This window comes from Brassica rapa, chromosome A09, assembly GCF_000309985.2.
Source record: "Brassica rapa cultivar Chiifu-401-42 chromosome A09, CAAS_Brap_v3.01, whole genome shotgun sequence".
NCBI classification, from domain to species: domain Eukaryota; kingdom Viridiplantae; phylum Streptophyta; class Magnoliopsida; order Brassicales; family Brassicaceae; genus Brassica; species Brassica rapa.
Genome location: NC_024803.2, coordinates 7,346,744 through 7,365,538, shown reverse-complemented (window position 1 = coordinate 7,365,538; position 18,795 = coordinate 7,346,744). Strand labels below are relative to the sequence as shown.

The 18,795-nt window shown below is 32.4% G+C and overlaps 4 protein-coding genes across 4 annotated transcripts; 3 read left to right on the top strand and 1 right to left on the bottom strand.

Moving 5' to 3' along the window:
* The first annotated feature begins 167 nt into the window (after positions 1-167).
* Positions 168-2,085, top strand: LOC103838032. The gene is made up of 2 exons (XM_033279654.1): positions 168-385; positions 422-2,085. The coding sequence occupies exon 2, from the start codon at positions 448-450 to the stop codon at positions 1,837-1,839; it is 1,392 nt and encodes a 463-aa protein (XP_033135545.1). The 5' UTR covers positions 168-385; positions 422-447; the 3' UTR covers positions 1,840-2,085.
* A 304-nt stretch (positions 2,086-2,389) lies between these two features.
* LOC103838031 (transcription termination factor MTERF15, mitochondrial-like) lies at positions 2,390-5,585 on the top strand. The gene has a single exon (XM_009114444.3). The coding sequence runs from the start codon at positions 4,042-4,044 to the stop codon at positions 5,389-5,391; it is 1,350 nt and encodes a 449-aa protein (XP_009112692.1). The 5' UTR covers positions 2,390-4,041; the 3' UTR covers positions 5,392-5,585.
* Positions 5,586-5,862: 277 nt separating this feature from the next.
* On the top strand, positions 5,863-9,736 carry LOC103838030 (rho GDP-dissociation inhibitor 1). The gene is made up of 5 exons (XM_009114443.3): positions 5,863-6,658; positions 6,876-6,942; positions 7,233-7,457; positions 7,537-7,661; positions 7,779-9,736. Exons 1-5 carry the CDS (start codon positions 6,488-6,490, stop codon positions 7,848-7,850), a joined length of 660 nt encoding a protein of 219 aa, XP_009112691.1. The 5' UTR covers positions 5,863-6,487; the 3' UTR covers positions 7,851-9,736.
* A 958-nt stretch (positions 9,737-10,694) lies between these two features.
* Positions 10,695-13,547, bottom strand: LOC103838029 (serine/threonine/tyrosine-protein kinase HT1). The gene is made up of 3 exons (XM_009114442.3): positions 11,992-13,547; positions 11,275-11,730; positions 10,695-11,194 (listed from the first exon to the last, which is right to left on the bottom strand). The coding sequence occupies exons 1-3, from the start codon at positions 12,436-12,438 to the stop codon at positions 10,925-10,927; spliced, it is 1,173 nt and encodes a 390-aa protein (XP_009112690.1). The 5' UTR covers positions 12,439-13,547; the 3' UTR covers positions 10,695-10,924.
* Positions 13,548-18,795: the final 5,248 nt, after the last annotated feature.

Below are 18,795 nucleotides of genomic sequence, written 5' to 3'. Positions count from 1 at the left end.
ATGTATTATAAGTATCACTTAAAAGAATTATCAATTATGTATGGGGCAAAATACCTCGTCCAGAAGTGTTATTGGTCAAATCCTACATATACTTGGACGATGCATAAGTGTACTCAAGACCTCTAAATTATTCCGGGCTTCAATCTTGAATGATCTGGGCCATTAGAGCCCATACTCTTGATCATGACATTTTGGAATCACGACGAAATTAGGGTTTAACATCCCAAAACCCCCCCAAAACTTTGCTGCTCGATCTATGATTTAACTGATCGATGAAAGAGTTCCTTACGATCGGTCTTTCACCTTCCGAAATAGATATCACGGTTCTTGGTTCTGTCTTTGATTCTCATCTACTCCTCTCGGGTAAATCCAATTTTGCATTTCGATTTCTTCCACACTGTAACATAAAATAGATAGTCCGGTCTCAATCATTACTATTCTGCTGTCATGTTCTCTCTGATACCCCATGGAAGAAGGTCTATCGAGTTACCGCTACGTCTAAATCTCGTGAATCTTTTGCGAAATTCATCAGCTTTCTCCTCTGATGTGAGCTCTCTTCAAGATGGTCGAAAAGGAAAGACCTTTACCGTCTCCTACCTCGTCCATTCTCTGGGCTTAACTAGAAAACTCTCGGAAACCATCTCCACGAAGGTCAACCTCGAGGACAAGTGCAACCCAGATTCTGTTTTGAGTCTACTTAGAAGTCACGGGTTCACAGATTCTCACCTCTCAAGCATCGTTACAAACTATCCACGGCTGCTTACAGCAGATGCTGAGGGATCTCTTAGTCCCAAGCTCAAGTTTTTGAAGTCGAGAGGAGCTTCAAGCTCTGAGCTCAGCGAGACTCTTTCAAAAGTTCCTAGAATCTTGGGAGTGAAGAAGGAGAAATCTATCAGCATATATTACGATTTCGTCAGAGATGTTATCGAGGCTGATAAGAGTTTAGAGTATGTAAAGTTGCGTCCTTCTTCTTTGCCGCAGGGGAGTCAGCAAGAGAATAAGCTCAGAAATGTATCGGCTTTGAGAGATCTCGGTGTGCCTCAGCGGTTGTTGCTCCCTTTGCTTATCTCTGATCATCAGCTTCTCTGTGGGAATGAGAAGTTTAAAGAGTCTCTCAAGAAGGTTGTTGAGATGGGTTTTGATCCCACGACCTCAAAGTTTGTCAAAGCCTTACGCATTGTTCAAAGATATAGCAGCAAAGCAGTAGAAGATAAAGTCAGTTTCTTTGTAGAGTTAGGCTTTGATGTGGAAGATGTATGGGCAATGTTCAAGAAGTATCCTCCGTTTCTGAATAATTCAGAGAAGAAGGTAACGCAGACGATTGAAACCCTTAAGATGTGTGGACTACAGGAAGATGAGATCCTCTCACTGTTTGAGAAGTTTCCACAGTGTATTAGCTATTCAGAGGAGAAGATGGAGAAGGCCATTGATACACTTCTATGCCTTGGATTCAGCAAGGGTGACTTGACAGTGATTTTGAAGCGCTTTCCTCAGTTCATTGGATTATCCGCAGAGTCGTTGAAGGAGAAGACTGAGTTTCTGGTGAAGGAGATGAATTGGCCTTTAAAGGCTGTGGTTTCAACCCCTGCAGTACTTGGATACAGCCTGGAGAAGAGGACTGTACCGAGATGTAACGTGATCAAAGCTCTCATGACGAAAGGATTGCTTGGAAGTGAACTCCCTACAATCTCGCCTGTTTTGGCCATCGCCGATGAAGCTTTCTTAAACAAGTATGTGAGGAAGCACAATGACAAGAAGCTTGTGGCTGAGTTGATGGCTACCTTCACTGGAAAGAAGAAGAAAAACAAAAAAAATTTGGACCTTGTTAAATCAAGTTGATTGTTGCATTTGCAGGGTACAATAAGAAGGCACTTTAAGAGATGAGATGTACCCAGCGACAACAATATTTACTTATCATATGAAGACATCTAATGGCTTTACACGGAGCAGTATGGTAATCTTACGCAGTCATTCAGACAATTTTTATAATTTAAATTAGTTGTCTGTAGTGATCGCTTTTTATTTCTGTTTGAATGTCAAAATTTGGTCAGTTATATTGGTGATTGATTTTATCATGTTTTATTATATGCTGGATTTTTTTGGGTTTTACCACATTAATCATATCAGCATATGTGTAAGCCCGGATCCAAAGGAAATGCACAACCAGGGTCGATTTCTTTACTTAAAAATGCAAATATGAGGCTACAAGTAGAGTTCCAAAAAAAAATTAAAGAGACTACAAGTATTCTTAAATTTCTTATATAAATTACAACCAGTTAGTTGCAATCCTCATGAAAACCATTACTGGTGTTGTTTGTTCGTCTGTCATCTTCATTCAGATTATCTATACAAATGAGTCACCTGGATAATGATCTATACAAGTGAGGCACCTTGATAATATTCATGACAGATCGTTTCTCCGTTTAGATGGTTCATCTAAATGAATTTTTATTTGTTTGTTCATTTCCATTTTTATCTAAATGAGTTATTAGACAAATGACTTATATACTAAATTGTTTTGATTTAATTATATTTTATTTTTGTTTAATTATAATTATTATATTAATTATTATCAACTATCTAAAATATAACTAAATTAGATCACATACAATAAAATTAAATCAAATATATAATATTTCAAAATAACAAAATAATATAATGGTAATTATAATAGATATCTAAACCACTAGACTGAAAAATTATAAAATTTTGTATAAATAGTCAAAAAATAATTTTATAAATATACTTATGTTATTGTATTTTAAAAACATAAATTTGAATAAAAATACAATTTTATGCATAGTTGAATATTTAGATAAATTGCTTGATGGTTAATAAATTTAACTTTTCATCAAAACAAATATTTAGATTATAGAAAAATTCACTAATCATTGTAAATAGATGACTAATCGTGCTTCCAAGTTGTATAGTTTATTTGAATTTGAACACGATATAGAATATTGGCTATAGTATTAACTAAAACAAAATTTAATAGAAATATATTCTAGATATACAATAAAATTCTATAAATTAATGATGTTGAGACTATGAAATTTTATTCATTTTAGAGTTATTAATTTATAAAAATATCTTTTAAAGATTTTTATATTTTATAATATATTTTTATAAAATAAAAAATAATAAATTTTATCGTATATATACATCAGTTAAATTTTAGAGATGAGTTTCATATTACTTTTATTGTATTATTTATTGTATATGAAATATGTTTCATAAAAATTTAAATATAGTTTAGATATAATGATAATTTTATTGTGGATATAAAACAAACAATACAATGCGTTATTTGTATTTATATAAAATGTATATACATAAACTATTAGTTTATGATGTTAGTTAGATCATATATTACATATGATTTTCTAAAAATATATTTTTTATCACCTTATCGATTGTGTCATAGTTTGAATTAGTTTAACTAAACAATAGAGAAATTTACTAATTTATTATGTTTATTAATTTATCAAGTATTAATTTATAATTTTTATCTATATACATATATGAATAATTATATTAATTAAATAGAAACAGAAAAATAAAAATATCATAAGAAGTAAATTTTTGCAAAGCTTCATAAAACCAAAAATTTAAATAAAACATTGGTAAGTAAAATAAAAAATGATTATTTATAATTTATCTAATTTTCATAATTATAGTTAAAATTCTAAAATATATGAAAATATTGTTATTATTTTTTAAAATAAAATTTTAGTTAGGAAAAATTATTGATGTAAACATATATTTTTAAGTAACGTTAATAATTTAGGGAATTGCTCCTGAGCCCTAAAAACAAAGGCATTTGCTCCCAATTTTGGTTTTGGTTTTGGTTTTTCTTCGTGTGGCGACTTTGGATTTGGAAAGTGAACGAACAGAGAAGAAGATCTCAGCTTACACTTGATCTACAAAGAGTCACTAGTAAGTTGTGAGATTGCGAGATTTATCAGTAAAAGACGATTCCTTTTGCTCTAATTGAATCAGATAGATCTGTCGAAATAGCTTTAAACATCGCATTGGGTCCTCATGTATTCACTGCTTCTCCATGGTAAACGAAGGTTCGTCGATTTGCAGAAATGGCCTAGCTTTATAGTTTCACTGAATCTTTCGCGAAATGCATCTTCTTCCTCTGCTTCTGGTCTCAAAGGCAAGAACTTTACAGTCTCTTACCTCGTTGATTCCCTGAGTTTCACCCCAAAACTCGCTGAATCAATCTCAAAGAAAGTCACTTTCGACGACAAGTCTCGTCCTGATTCAGTTCTGAACCTTTTCAAAAGTCATGGCTTCACAGATTCTCAAATCTCCACCATCATTACAGCTTACCCACTGTTGCTTACAGCAGACGCTGAAAAGTCTATTGCCCCCAAGCTTCAGCTTCTGCTGTCTAGAGGAGCTTCACCCTCTGAGCTCACTGAGACTATTTCAAAAGTCCCGAGGATCTTGTCAAAGGACAGATCTTTAACCGTGTACTATGACTTCGTCAAAGAGGTTATAGAAGCCGACAAGAAGAGTACTTCCACTTTATGTCTGCCCAAAAGGGGTAAGCAGGAGAACAAAATCAGAAACATATCTGCTTTGAGAGAACTGGGCATGCCTCAGCGAATGTTGTTCCCTCTTCTCATCTCAAACCGCCCACACATCTGTGGGAAAGAAAGGTTCCAAGAGTCTCTCAAGAAGGTCGTTGAGATGGGTTTTGATCCCACCACCCCAAGGTTTCTTGAAGCTCTGCGGATTGTTATGGGAATGAATAACGAAACGGTGCAAGAGAAAGTCAGTGTCTATAAACGTTTAGGCTTTACTGCGGAAGATATTTTGGTAATGTTCAAGAGGTTCCCTATTTTTCTTGCACTCTCTGAGAAGAAGATAACTCGTAGTTTCGAAACCATGAAGGAGTGTGGGCTCCTTGAAGACGAGGAGCTCCGCTCAGTGGTGAAAATGTTTCCGCAGTGCCTTGGCTTTTCAGAGGAGAATATATTGAACTCTGTTGAAACATTCCTAGGTCTTGGCTTCAGCAGAGATGAGATTGCCATGATGGTGAAGCGCCTTCCGGCGAGCATTGGGTATGCTGGAGAGACGGTGAAGAGGAAGACTGAGTTTGTGGTGAAGGAGATGAGTTGGCCACTAAGGGCTGTGGCTTTGTTTCCTCAGGTGCTTGGATTAAGCATGGAGAAGAGGATTGTCCCAAGGTGTAACGTAATCAAAGCTCTCATCTCCAAAGGATTGATCAAAAGTGAACTCCTCCCTTCACTGTCGTCTGCTTTGGTATGTACAGATCAGGATTTCTTGAAAAGGTACGTGAGGAAGCACGATGAGGACGAGGAGTTTGTGGCTGAGTTGATGGCTGTATTCACTGGAGAGATGAGAACAAACAAATAAAGCTTCTGAAGACAAGAAGAAACAGATAATGCCTAAACTTGAATCTTAGATATTGCAGTTCTAGGCAATGATCATTAGACCAAATGGTTCATGTTTCTTTTTGAAATCTGGTTACTTGTAATGAGCAAGAGGTGAGTTTCGGTTGTATCAAGAGGTAATTTGGCTGTGGAAAATCAGTTTGAACATTATTGAAACAATCGATTATATAAATGAAGTTTTACACTTATCCAACATTACTGAATGCACCTCAACGGTTAGGCTCCAATGGGTCAATGTTTTGATTTTGCTCTCTTGCATAAAAAAAGGCCAAAAACAAAAGAGAGTGACATTAAGCCGAAACTCTTTGAAAAGTTCCTAAAACCAGACATTATAAGTTATATTATAAGTTATGACATGTAAGCATTTTCTCTAATTTTCTGCATAATTTTCTGCATAATTAAGCGTGTACTATAATTTAGTGAAGGACATTATAAAACCGGACATTATAAGTTATGACATTCTTTGCAAGAAGCAGAGGAATAAAATCAGAAATATATTGGCTTTGAGAGAGCTGGCACTCGGAGGCTTTTATTCTCCTTGCTTACATCCGATGCACAACTTATCTACGCAAAAGTTAAATTTCAAGAATGCCTCGAGCTCTGCAAGTTGTTTACGATTTGAGAAACAAATTACATCCGATGCACAACAAGTTGTTTACCATATATTATTTCTTAAATACACTATTATAAACGCTAACCCTTAGTTGATTTTAAGATTTATTAGTTACTCATAGACAACCCATCTATGTGGCACCCTAATAGACCGTCCTCAACGTGTAACCATTTCAACTCGCGCATTGTAAGACTCGTACGTACATATTTAGCAAATTCTGATTTTTGGAGTGGGATTTACAAAATAATAGGATCACCGCATGACCATTTCTTCAAGCTCCAAATATACACATTTCTCAACAAAAAACAACCAAAACTCTCCCTCTTTCAATTGCCATCTTTGCGCTTTGCTCGAACCCAACGGTTGACTTTAACTAAGATCTTATTAGATCGGCAAGGAGATTTTGTTTTCGTTTGTATTGTTCTGGTAGGAGGGAGGAACCAATATGGGTCTGGATGATGAAAATAAGAAAGGAGAAGCTTCAGGAGAAACATCAGATAGAGAAAATAGGCTAAGCAGAATGAACAGTGAAAGCTCCTTGTCTGAAGAAGACGAAGAGAGGAAGCCCGAACTCGGCCCCATGATCGCTCTCAAAGAACAGCTCGAGAAAGATAAGGTCTTTCTATTTTTCAATTTATTGATATGAGGGATTTAAACTATAACTTCTTAGATAGTTAATGGTGTTATTACAGTTTAGTTATATTAGTTGTATCATGGCATATTAACGTATGAATCTCGTACATTTAAACACGTTAACATATGTTATTAAAATTGAACTATTATCAAGCGATATTTCTTTTAAATTAGTTTTTTTTTTCGCGAAAATTTGATAGGATGATGAAAGCTTGAGGAGATGGAAGGAGCAGCTTATCGGGGTCGTGGATTTTGAAGACGTCGGAGGTAAACCAAAACCATAATCTGGTTTATATCTTATGATTTAACGCTAGCTGTAAGCTTTAGAAGGATATCATTGTGATCTCATTATAGTCAAGTAAAGTATTATGTTAATGTAAGAGAAGGACGCTTCATGCAAGTTCATTAAAATCAAATGACAATTTGACTTACCCAAGCCTCGGCTAAATTATATAGCGGCATAAAGTCCATATCTACATGCTAATAATTTTTTAGAAGGGAAACGCTTAAATTATTACATCAACACACACTAAACGAAATTTAACTACGAAATGCAGAGACACCGGATCCTGTAGTAAAGATCCTACACTTGACAGTTAGGTCTCCAGACAGAGAGGAGATGGTGTTGACGATACCTGATGATGGAGTGCCAAACCCAAAAGGTCCTTGGTTCACCATAAAGGAAGGATCCAAGTACACACTTGTCTTCAACTTCCGTGTCACCAACAATATCGTTTCGGGCCTTCGCTACAACAATACCGTTTGGAAAACCGGTGTCAAGGGTATTTGTTTAGGTTATTGTTAAATATACATTTTCAAGATTTTCTCTATTTATTTTCTGTGTTTTTCTTGTTGGGACAGTGGATAGTACGAAAGCAATGCTTGGAACGTTTAGTCCTCAAGCTGAGCCTTACCAACATGTAATGCCTGAAGAAACGACGCCGTCTGGTATTTTCGCTAGAGGATCCTATTCCGCAAGGACGAAGGTATATATTTCACTTAAGTTGATAAGTATGAGCCAGGCATTCTTAAAATGCAACTATGATTTACTTTGTTAGTTAATCAGTGTCCAAGCTACTTATTTATTTTGTTGTATATTTCAGTTCGTTGATGACGATAATAAGTGCTACTTGGAGATCAACTACACCTTCGACATCCGCAAGAATTGGCAATGATCCACCTAATTCAACACCTTCTTAAGTCCAAAACATACAGACCGAAGCTCTTTTGATAATATTCATTTTTTTCTACCTTACATTATTTGACTTCAGACTAGAAAACTTGTTTAGCTTTGGATTAAATGATCATGAATAAAATTTATCGTACGAGTATTAATCTAATTTCCTCTTCACTTCTCTCGTGATCTTTCTATCTTGTAGAGTATTTATGGGCAATGTTATTAACAATTAGAAAGTGAAAGAATCGTTTGTCTTGATTCTCCACAATAACCAAAAACCAAACAAATTGTCTCCATTTCAGTCCCAAGAAGCTAAACGATCGAAGGTGGGATTCTTGCACTACAAGAAAGCAGATGGATTTAATCGAACTCCGTCGGAAATTTTTGAGAAATTATGACGGAAAAGGGTTCTAACTGACATATTTCCAATGAACTACCGACATATATTGCTGTAAGAATTAGTCATTAGTATTTCGTTGGAAAGAACTTCCGAAAACTTCCTGGTCGTAGGAATTATTCGTGGTCGTCGGAAATTATTCCGAGGAAAATTTTTGTCGGAAATTACTTTCGACAACACTGGTGCGTCAGAAAGGTTGTTGTCGGGAAATTCCGAAGAAACTTTTCGGCAGTATATTTCTGACGGGATGATACTGTTGGATTTTCTTGACGGGATATCCGACCGAATATTTGTCAGAAATGTCAGACTGAACTGTTTCGTCGGAATTTTCCTGATCAAATCTCTTTTCGTTGGAAATGGTTTAAATTTATTTATATATTTAATTTTTAATTAATACAACAGAGCCACACTTGTTTGAAAAAACAAGACTTAGCTTTCGTTAATCTATCATAATGTAAATAAAATTTCAATTATGTGTAAAAAATACCTTCATGTTATTTAATTGGATTGTTAAAGAGATGAAGTTGTACATTCTCTTGTAATTTTTCTACTGTCACCAAATGGCTACACATACATTACAGAAAAGCAAATTAATATCCAAATGAGAATTAAAAGAAAATTAATAGTTAGTTTGCTCAAAAAAATTCATTTATTTTGTTTTGAACTTTTTGTTGAGTTTATACTTTATAGATGTTCTCATTTCGAGCTTCACGATCATGTTTTGGTTGGTTGAGAGGGTTCTGTACTTTAGATCCTTTGGATCTTCCTCCAATGGATATCACAATATCTCCATCTTCATACATGTCGGCCAATGAAAGTAACATAACTACAGCAACAAAATCAGAAAGCTTGTGTTTTTAAAGTCAACAAGTTGAAATTCAAAACTTTGCCTAAATAGGCAACTCTTGCATGTTTCATGATATTTAAGAATCTTTCTTCTCTAAGTAAAAATTTGACCATTTGTTGTTGTTATTATTTTATATAGTGTGTTTGGTTAATATTTATATGATATGTGTTTTGTATTGTTTGTGCATAAGTTTCTTTCCACACACAAATCTCTCAAACTAGAATATTTTAGAATTTTTTTTAGAAATATTAGTAACAACCGTTTGTCAAAGACTGACATAAGAAAATGTAAATAACATGATTTGATATGATTCTCAAATCGATAAATAACCATCTCAAATCGATAAATAAAAGAAACCGTACCGGTATTTTGCTTCGAGCTTCTTGACGTTGAGCTTCTTCCTTGTCCTCATGGGCATCTCCCCTCCCTTTTTGTCCTCTCCCTCTTTGTCTTCCTCCCTCTTAGTCCTCTCCCTCTTTGTCTTCCTCTTCTTCTTTCATGACACGTTTTGCTTGATTTAGAGGGTTTAGTTTATTTTTTATCAAATACTAAGCGAAAATAATATAGTTAAAATATTAATCTGAAGAAACTTATGCACAAACAATACACAAACACATATCATAAAAAGATCATGAAACCTACAAGAGTTGCCTATTTAGAAAAAAAAAGTTTAAACTTCTTCTTGTTTTTTTAGATGTATGAATGATGAGTTTTTCCTCATTATTTTCTTAACAACTTTATTTATGTTTGTTCTAATTGTCGAGAAATAGCTCTTTGTTGCTCTAACTGTGGATGAACAGTTTCAACCGATAAGATTGTTCTTTTCATCTAAATCTATATTATTTGCATATTGTTAGAATAATAGAATGTTTGTTATTATTTACTACATTTCAAGGTTTCATGTTAACAAAACAGAATTATCGTGTGTTCCCATATCTTTTGGAAATCATACTTTTAGAAGACATCTCTTTTGTTTCATATTGGTCTTCTGATTTATAAATATTAATTCGAATAGCATGTTATTCAGTCATACAAAATTTACTAATAAGTATGATTGATAATGTTTTAAAGTGGATTTGAAAATATTTCTTTGTTGTAAATGGAAAGATACACACTCAAATAATAATACCATTATCACATATTCCAAATTATTAATTAACTAAAGAAATTCACATTTTATCAAATAAAATTTTCATATTTGTGTATGACGCTTTACTTTTTTATAAGATAACCAATTGGTAAGTGATACTAATTTATTTTAGCAGCAAATCAATTATAGAGAAATTTTCAGATCTTTTTATAAAAAATAAGCCAATAAATTTCAGATCGTTTCTAAGAGTGTTTGTCGGACTTCCATTACTTCTTGATGGATTTTAAAGAGAGGATTATGTCACAGGTTTAATATAACCACTTGTCTGTTATAGATCGAGATCAAATAGGAACCACGAGGGAGAAAAATTACCTATGAATCTTCAACCAATCTTGCACTTGTACGATAACATGTAATCTAAAATATACATTAGAGAAGTCTAAAAAACTAAACTATGCATACGCATCTCTTTGAGACGTTTATTTTAAATTCAATACATTTTAGATTACGCAATCCTTATTTTCAGCTCACTTCCTTTCAAAATGAGAGAGACCAGTGATCAATACGTTTCATTAGATTATGCATTATACAAATGAATCAGCCTAATTAATTACGTGTAAACCATATAACATCGTGTAGATGCGAAATACAATCAAATACCTAGTGAAAGAAAAAGAAGTAGAATACTAATCTTTACAATGAGAGAGAGTGTTATGGTAATTAAACAACTTTGAATTACTAGGCATTTACAGGAAGAGAGGAGGACGAAGATGGTGAGCTGATGGCTGAGACGCAGCCTTTAAGTCGATCAAGAATCGCGTTTTTGGTCTTCGTCAGGCTTGCATGTGACGTCAAAGGCAGTCCTTCTTTGACACACTCGTCGTACTTCTCTAGCACCGCCACAATGTTTGAGAAGTCCGGTCGCTTGGAAGGGTTCTCCGACCAGCACCTCTTGATCAGGTGAGCTAGCGCTGGCTGACAGCTAGCCGGTAATGGCGGTCTCTCGTTCTGCTCAGTTTTTTTTAAAGAAAAATAATTAATGACTTACGTCCCAAAAGCACACAAGTTAATCGCAAACGCTATTTCACCTTTTCAGCGACTGCAAACGCGGCTTGCACGGGAGTCATGCCTTGGAATGGAAGCAAGGCAGTGGTGAGTTCCCATAGAACGATGCCGAAGCTATAAACATCGACTTTTCTAGTGTATGGTTTCTCCTTGATCATCTCTGGAGCCATCCAACGATAAGTTCCCATATTACCCTTGGCCTCTCTGCATTGTGTCTCAAGACAAGAAGTCCCAAAATCTGCAACTTTAACTCTCATTTCATCATTCAAAAGTAAATTGTTGGACTTAAGGTCTCTATGGATAACACCCTGCGAGTGAAGATACTCCATTCCTCTCGAGATGTCTAGAGCTAGCCTTAGTACGGTCTCAATCGAGAGCGAGTAAGGTTCCTTCTTGTTGAGGTACATTCGGAGATTACCTTGCGACATGTACTCTGTTATTATGCAGTATACCGGCGGTTTCTTGCACGCCGCAATAAACTATAATATCAAAATAAATATATCATTAGTATTCGAAACAATTAAGGCCTATGTTCGTATTTGTAGTTGGATGCAGTATCTTGATATATTAAAATTTGCATTTGTATGCTATGTTACTAATAATTAATTATTAAATTTATACCTCATAATCCCAAATCAATGGGTACTACTTCTAAAGACAAGATCTGTGTGTTATGTTTTTTTTTTTTTTGATAATGAAAAGACGTTTAAACTATGATAAGAAGGATAGAGAAGTCAGACCTGGACGATGTTAGGGTGAAAGAGACGAGAAAGCAGAGCAACCTCGGACTTAAACTGTTGTTCGAGTTTAGCCCTTGTCTCTTCCTTGTGTGTAGGGATCCTAACCATCTTCACAGCGACGGCTCTCTGCTTGTAGATCCCTCTGTAAATCCGGCTGTGTGCTCCGGAAGCAAATTTGTTTCCTATAAATAGCTGCGAGAGATCTGCAGTCCATTCTTCTCTTTCCCCTTTAGACGCCTCCCATGTCTCCACGTTCTCGGACTCTAGGATCATAGACCAAGACTCCATACTATCGAATCTCTTCTTCTCCATCGTCTCACTTTCTGCATACCGGTTGGTTTTGGAGGAAGAAGGGTTAGCGGATAAGGCGGGGAAGGAAGGATCTGGAGGAAACTGGGGTCTCAGAGACCGCCTGAGACGAAACGGGTTGAAACATGAACCAGACATAGCTTGGATCACAAGGTAGGGTGTGAAAGCAGAGGATCTAGGGTTTATTGAGCTAGGGTTTTCCTTCTGAAAGTGTGAATAGATTTCAAGAAGTGCATGAACTGATTCAGAAACATGGGTTCGATAGGATCTCCCGAGAATATAGCCGCGGTTTCATTAATTTTCTCGGGAAAACAAAACAGAATCAGTAAAAGATTTTATTTTTGAAAAGGGGAAAAGAAATTTTCAAACGGAGGCTTTTAAATATGTTAAATAAAACTAAGAAAGATTATGTCAAAAGGAAGATAATTTTACAGGAAGGAAACAAATGGGTTTCATCATTGTCTTTTTCTTAGTAGAACAATGAAATTTTTAGGGAAAAAAGATGAGGATCGGACACGAGAAGAGGGAAAAGCACCAGAAAGTTTTGGATACAGGTTACAGAAGAAACCAAGTGAATAAGGAAACAGATCCAAAGTAAGAGATTGTCAAAGGTTTCTCGTGATTGCTTCGTTCAAAAGTAAGCTTTTTGAGAGAGAAAGAGTTATTATGATACATCTTTTATATACCATTTCTGTTTTCTGTTTAGAACAAATTCAATGGTGTTTGGTTCATGGATAGTCAATGTCGGTCTGATATGTGATCTGAACTTGGAACATGAAATATTGAATTATATTGTACATACACTACAAAAAAACATGCACATAACGAATAACATTTATGACAAATATTGGTTGTCGTAAATTTACAAGGTAACGAGTAGATTACGTGAAAAACAAATTCTTCTTAAAGTACATATTTCATCGTAAAAATGTTCAAGAAATTGCTAGGCAGTAACTAAACTACTAGAGGTATTGGGGCTTAGGATTTAACAAATTACTAGATGTTGATCCGCGCAACCGTGCGGATTTTTATTTTCATTTATTTTTATATAAATATTTTATTTTTAATTTTAAATTGGTATATATTATAATATATATGTGTCTATCAATTTTTAAAACATAATAAGTTTACTGTATATTTTTTTTCATTGAATAGATTATTTCAAACATTCACATGTATTTGTATTTTTTCTATATATATATTTTCGGATTATTATTTCATTATTAAAATCGTAACTATATATATAAAGATTAGTAAAATATTTTTTTATTGTCATATCCAAATATATTGTAATATTTCACAAATTTATAAAGTTTTTAAAAAATTAAACTTTTCACTTCATAGATTTATATTATCGAGTAAATAATTAAACATTTAGTTTTTGTTTAATTTTTAAAATAAACTATATAGTTTAAAATTTGTTTTCATTGGTTTAAGGTAGTAAAGATTAATCATTGTTAGATAATATGATTTTTGTTATTTAATAAAAAATCATTATAATTTTAAAAGTTAACATCGACATATATTTAAATATTTAGCATATACAACATTAAATTATATATATTTAATTTATACTATCTATAAATCTAATGAATCATCTATTGTTTAAATTCAATTATTGATAGCCCAATAAAAATTTATGGTAGACCCAAAATTTAAATGATAAGATTATATATTAAATGTAACATGACTTTCTAGGAATAGGTCTATTTTTTAAAAAAATCACACATGAATCAAAGTTGTGACTTCTGTTTTAATATATAAGATTGATTTATTTTACATTTATATAACATATTTTAGATTTTAGATTTAATTATAAAATTATTTTGATATATTATTAAAATTAAATATATAAAAAATTAAATTAGAAAAATTTATGGATTTGTACTAACATTATTACTTAATTAACATATTTAAATCGATTTAGATCAATTTAAACTGATTTAGAAGAGTTTAAACCGATCTGAATCGTATAAACCAGATTTTTTAAAAAAATCGTTTCGGCTAGGACCGATTTTTCTCCTTGGCGCCGTCTAGACTAATTTTTAGAACATGCTTTACGACAACTCTACGATGAATCACTTTTGTCGTAAAGCAGTTGTAAAATAACGAGTATTTTACGAGGATCATCTTTGCAGTTGTTTAACAAGGAATGTAAGAGTAAATGTGAAATGGTTAGTGAAAACGTGTTTGTAGTGGCTATAAAACCTGTTCGGAAACTCTCTAGGTGTTCCTCGTACGTCGTGCTATGCCTAGTGCTGGATAAAAAAATTGGAGATTACGCGGGGATTAATCGACGATTTGGTTTAAGGTATTTTATGTTTTTTTTTTGTTATATATAATACATATATCTTATTAATCTAGAAGTACTTTAAGTTTTTGTTTGACAACATAGATAGAAGTTAAAAAAATATTGTTGTCTGGAAACATGGATAACAGTAAGTTAGAAAAAAAAAGTAATTGGCTTATGCTATTAAAAAAATTGGAAGTCCATTACATTGTATTAAAAAGTAATGGGTTTATCTTACTTGATATACATATTCAAATCAAAATAATAATTTAAAATTGATTTATATAAAAAATTCATTCAAAAAATACATATATTCAAAATTTGATTTTTACTAACATATTTTCCAATAACCCTTATAAAAATATTTTCAATATATATAAGAAAAATACAATACAAAGCCCAATTTTAAACACCAACTTAAATTATGGTTTTTATATTTCACTTTGAAATTTAAAAATATAATATATGTGATTATTTATATGATTCTACGTATAAAATATTATTAATTATAAGAAAACTTATTTGATGGTACGTATAAAATACGATTAATTATATGATAACACATATTTTTGTAAAATTTGATGACACATATAGGATATATAATAGTGATTAGAGGTGGGCGTTCGGGTTCGTTTTCGGGTCTGTTTGAGATTTCGTGTTCGGTTCAGATCTTTGAGGATTCGGTTCGGATTTGGATAACCAATTTAAATTGGTTTGATTTAAATATTTGGATAGAGAATTAAAAACTCTTTAACTATTTTTAGAGTTTTGAGTATATTTTAGATATTTACGTTTGATTATTTGTATATATTTTCAAGTATTTAAACAAACTTAAAGTATCATATATATTCTGGATGTTTTTATATATATTAAATTTAAAAATAATTAATATATATAAGTATATAAATCTATTTTGGATACCCAAAATATTTTGGTTCGGATCAGATTAGGTTTCAGTTCTTAAAATACCAAAATTTTGAATAATTCGGATATTTAATCAATTTCTGTTCGGATTTGATACTACTTATTAAGATTGGGATCGGTTTGATTCTTCGCATTTGAGTTTTTTGCTCAACCCTAAATAGTGAAATAAAAAACAAATAGCATCATATTTTTTAAAATACACCCGTGCGGGTCAAAATCTAGTTCGTAGTTAAATTCCAAAATGTTCACGTGGTTTATGATGCGCTTAACATGTGAGCAACCCATGTGTATAACTGTTTAAGTTAAATGAAGGGTAATATTGGAATTGACTCAAGCTCTACAGCTGGTCGATGAATTTTTTTTCCTGATTTGTTCACCGAATCACGCCAATTCGCCATGCATGGTGGCTGCGTAACATTTCTCCGGCGACTAGCACTATGCAGTGCGTTTTTGAACAGGGGCTATACCTCACATGTTTCCTCGTAAAGTTTTTGTATTAACATCGTCATCCATGTAAATTCCTCGTAGAATTTACATAACCTGAACGACGAATTAACTTCGAATATTCACGAGTACTTTACAACAAATTTTATGAGTCTTTCACGATGGATGTTTGCCTCGTAGGTTAACGTCGAGTTTACAATGATTTACTATGCTTAGTGTTTATGAAGAAATAATTTCATCGTAACGGTTACAATGAATTTATGTTACGACGTGGTTTACGAAGAATTCAATATTATTGTTAATTCGTCGAAACGCTCCATTTGCGACAAATTAACAATAACATCAGTCGTCATAAATCATATATTTTCTTATAGTAACATATATTACCGAACAAACGATACTTTAGCAAAAATATGTCTGAAAAATAGTTTATAATGTTAGAGGGTGGAAAGTTCATACTTCCACAGCCCCCTCTCAAGGCCAGGGATAGAGTGTAAGAAATATTTTATGTATATGAATAAATATTTTTCTATGATGTGGTCTTATCTTTATCTATTTTTAGTAAAGATTGTTAACCTTAAGCATATTTGTTAACCAATAAACTTGGTAAGTAAAGGAGTTTAGTTCCTAATAAAGATTAACTAATAGGCAAGTGATTTCTTCTAGAGGTTTTCTCACTTAGGTGATTTATGAAAGCATGTGTCAATGTAAGAAAATATTTGAATTAAGTTCAATGCATCAAATGAAAACAAGGTCAATGTATGAATGAATGTTCTAGAAGTTTATTCAACTTTGATGGGTGATTGAGATTAAAGGAAACTTTTTAAGGAAGTAAGAAAGGCTTGGTGAGGAAAGTAATCAAAACTTGATGATGAAGTTCGGTCACTCTCTCCACCTATAAATAGATGTCTTTACTCCATCCTAAAAACATCACAAAAACTAAATAGAAACACATAAAGAAAGGTGTTAGGTAAAGGGAGAGAAGTCTCAATTCGAACTTAAAGATCCAAAACTCATCTTCCATAATCGAAACCGTTCAAGAAGATTACGCAAATGAAGAATCAAGGTATTCCGATAATCCTCTTTGTAGCTCCATTCTGTGATTAGCTAGATGTTAAGCCTCTTAGGTTTAATGTAAAATCATGTTTACATGTGGTATCAGAGCTAATGGTTATAAACATCTAGGTAGACCATAAAGTATAATAGATTTATGTTTTAGATGATGAAAGTAGATCTACACTTATGTAATGAAAATTAGATCTCAATTAATGTTTAAGATTTTCCGTATAAAACCGACAAGAGTTTTTCAGAAATCATGAATCATGCCATATATGTGTGTATTCTATTTCGATCTCTGAAATGAGGAATAACAAATGCGTAATTTTTTTAATACATAAATCTTATAGAATCAAATTGAGTAATTTATGCATCATTTGTATAGTAAAACAATATTTTGTGTAATGAGAAAAATTAGGATAAAGATATCACCACAGTGACTTTATCCTAAAATGATTTGCAATTTGAATTATCGTTCAAATAAATATTTGATATTTTGATTAATAATTAGTTACCCACACAATATGATCAAATAGCTTATAGAGTGAGTATTGTGTAGACTAAATATATCCACATATAACTTAGTCTGAGTAATTCGATACATCACTCATATTTTTTTTCCGAATACTATGATTATTGATGAAAATATGGTTGCACCCATAGGAGCATCATAATTTGTTGGCATGAGTATTCAATAAATCTAGGTGTTGATTAAAAGCCTAATTTAAACTTGCTTTGATATCTCAAAACCTATAATATTTTTTTCAAAGTTTGTCATCTATGGTCTCTTATATCATAGTCCTACTGGAACCAGCTTCTCAGAATGAAAGGAGAAAATTGAGTTCACATTAACAATACTATACTTGAATTTGGAACTCCGCAACAATTAGTTAAATTCACTAATAGTGGATAGTACTAAACGAAAAGGATTTCCATAAAACTTGGGTGAAATTGAATAGACTGACCATTATGATCTTAAGATTACAAAAACTAGAAATATTAAAACTTTCCTTATGAAATCTGAAAAAGCTAAAAAAAATATTTTAAATATATAAAAGAACGGTTTAAGACTGCAAAGCAAATCCTTAGTTGGAAAATTTATGGCATATCTGACAACCTTAAGAATAATGATATAAGGTATATGAATGAACATTACATTTAAAGAATGAATATGAAAGATTCATGTCTTGTTCAATCTATCTTATTAAAGTAGAAGTACATTTAGGAATAGTTTGGAAACAATGATAGCAATAAAAAAAGTAATATATTATTGTTTGGAAACATTTATAGTAATATATTAAGAAAAACATGTAATGAGCTTATCTTATTAAGAAAGATTGGAAGTCCATTATATTATATTATAAAGTAATAGGCTTATGTTACTTGATATACATATTTTAAATCAAAATAATAATTTAAAATTGATTTATATCAAAATTTCATTCAAAAATATACATATATTCAAAATTGAATTTTACTAAAATATTTTCCAATAAAAATATAAAAAGGTTTTCAATACATATAAGAAAAATACAATACAAAGCCAAATTTCAAGCATCAACTTAAATTATTGGTTTTATATTTCACATTAAAATATAATATAGTTATTTATATGATGGTACATATAAAATACCATTAATTATATTATTATTTATATGATGGCACATATAAAATAAGACTAATTATATGATGACACATATATGATATATAATAGTGACTAGGGGTAGGTGTTCGGATACCCACTCAAGTTCAGTTCGGTTCTCTTTGGGTTTCGGGTTTTC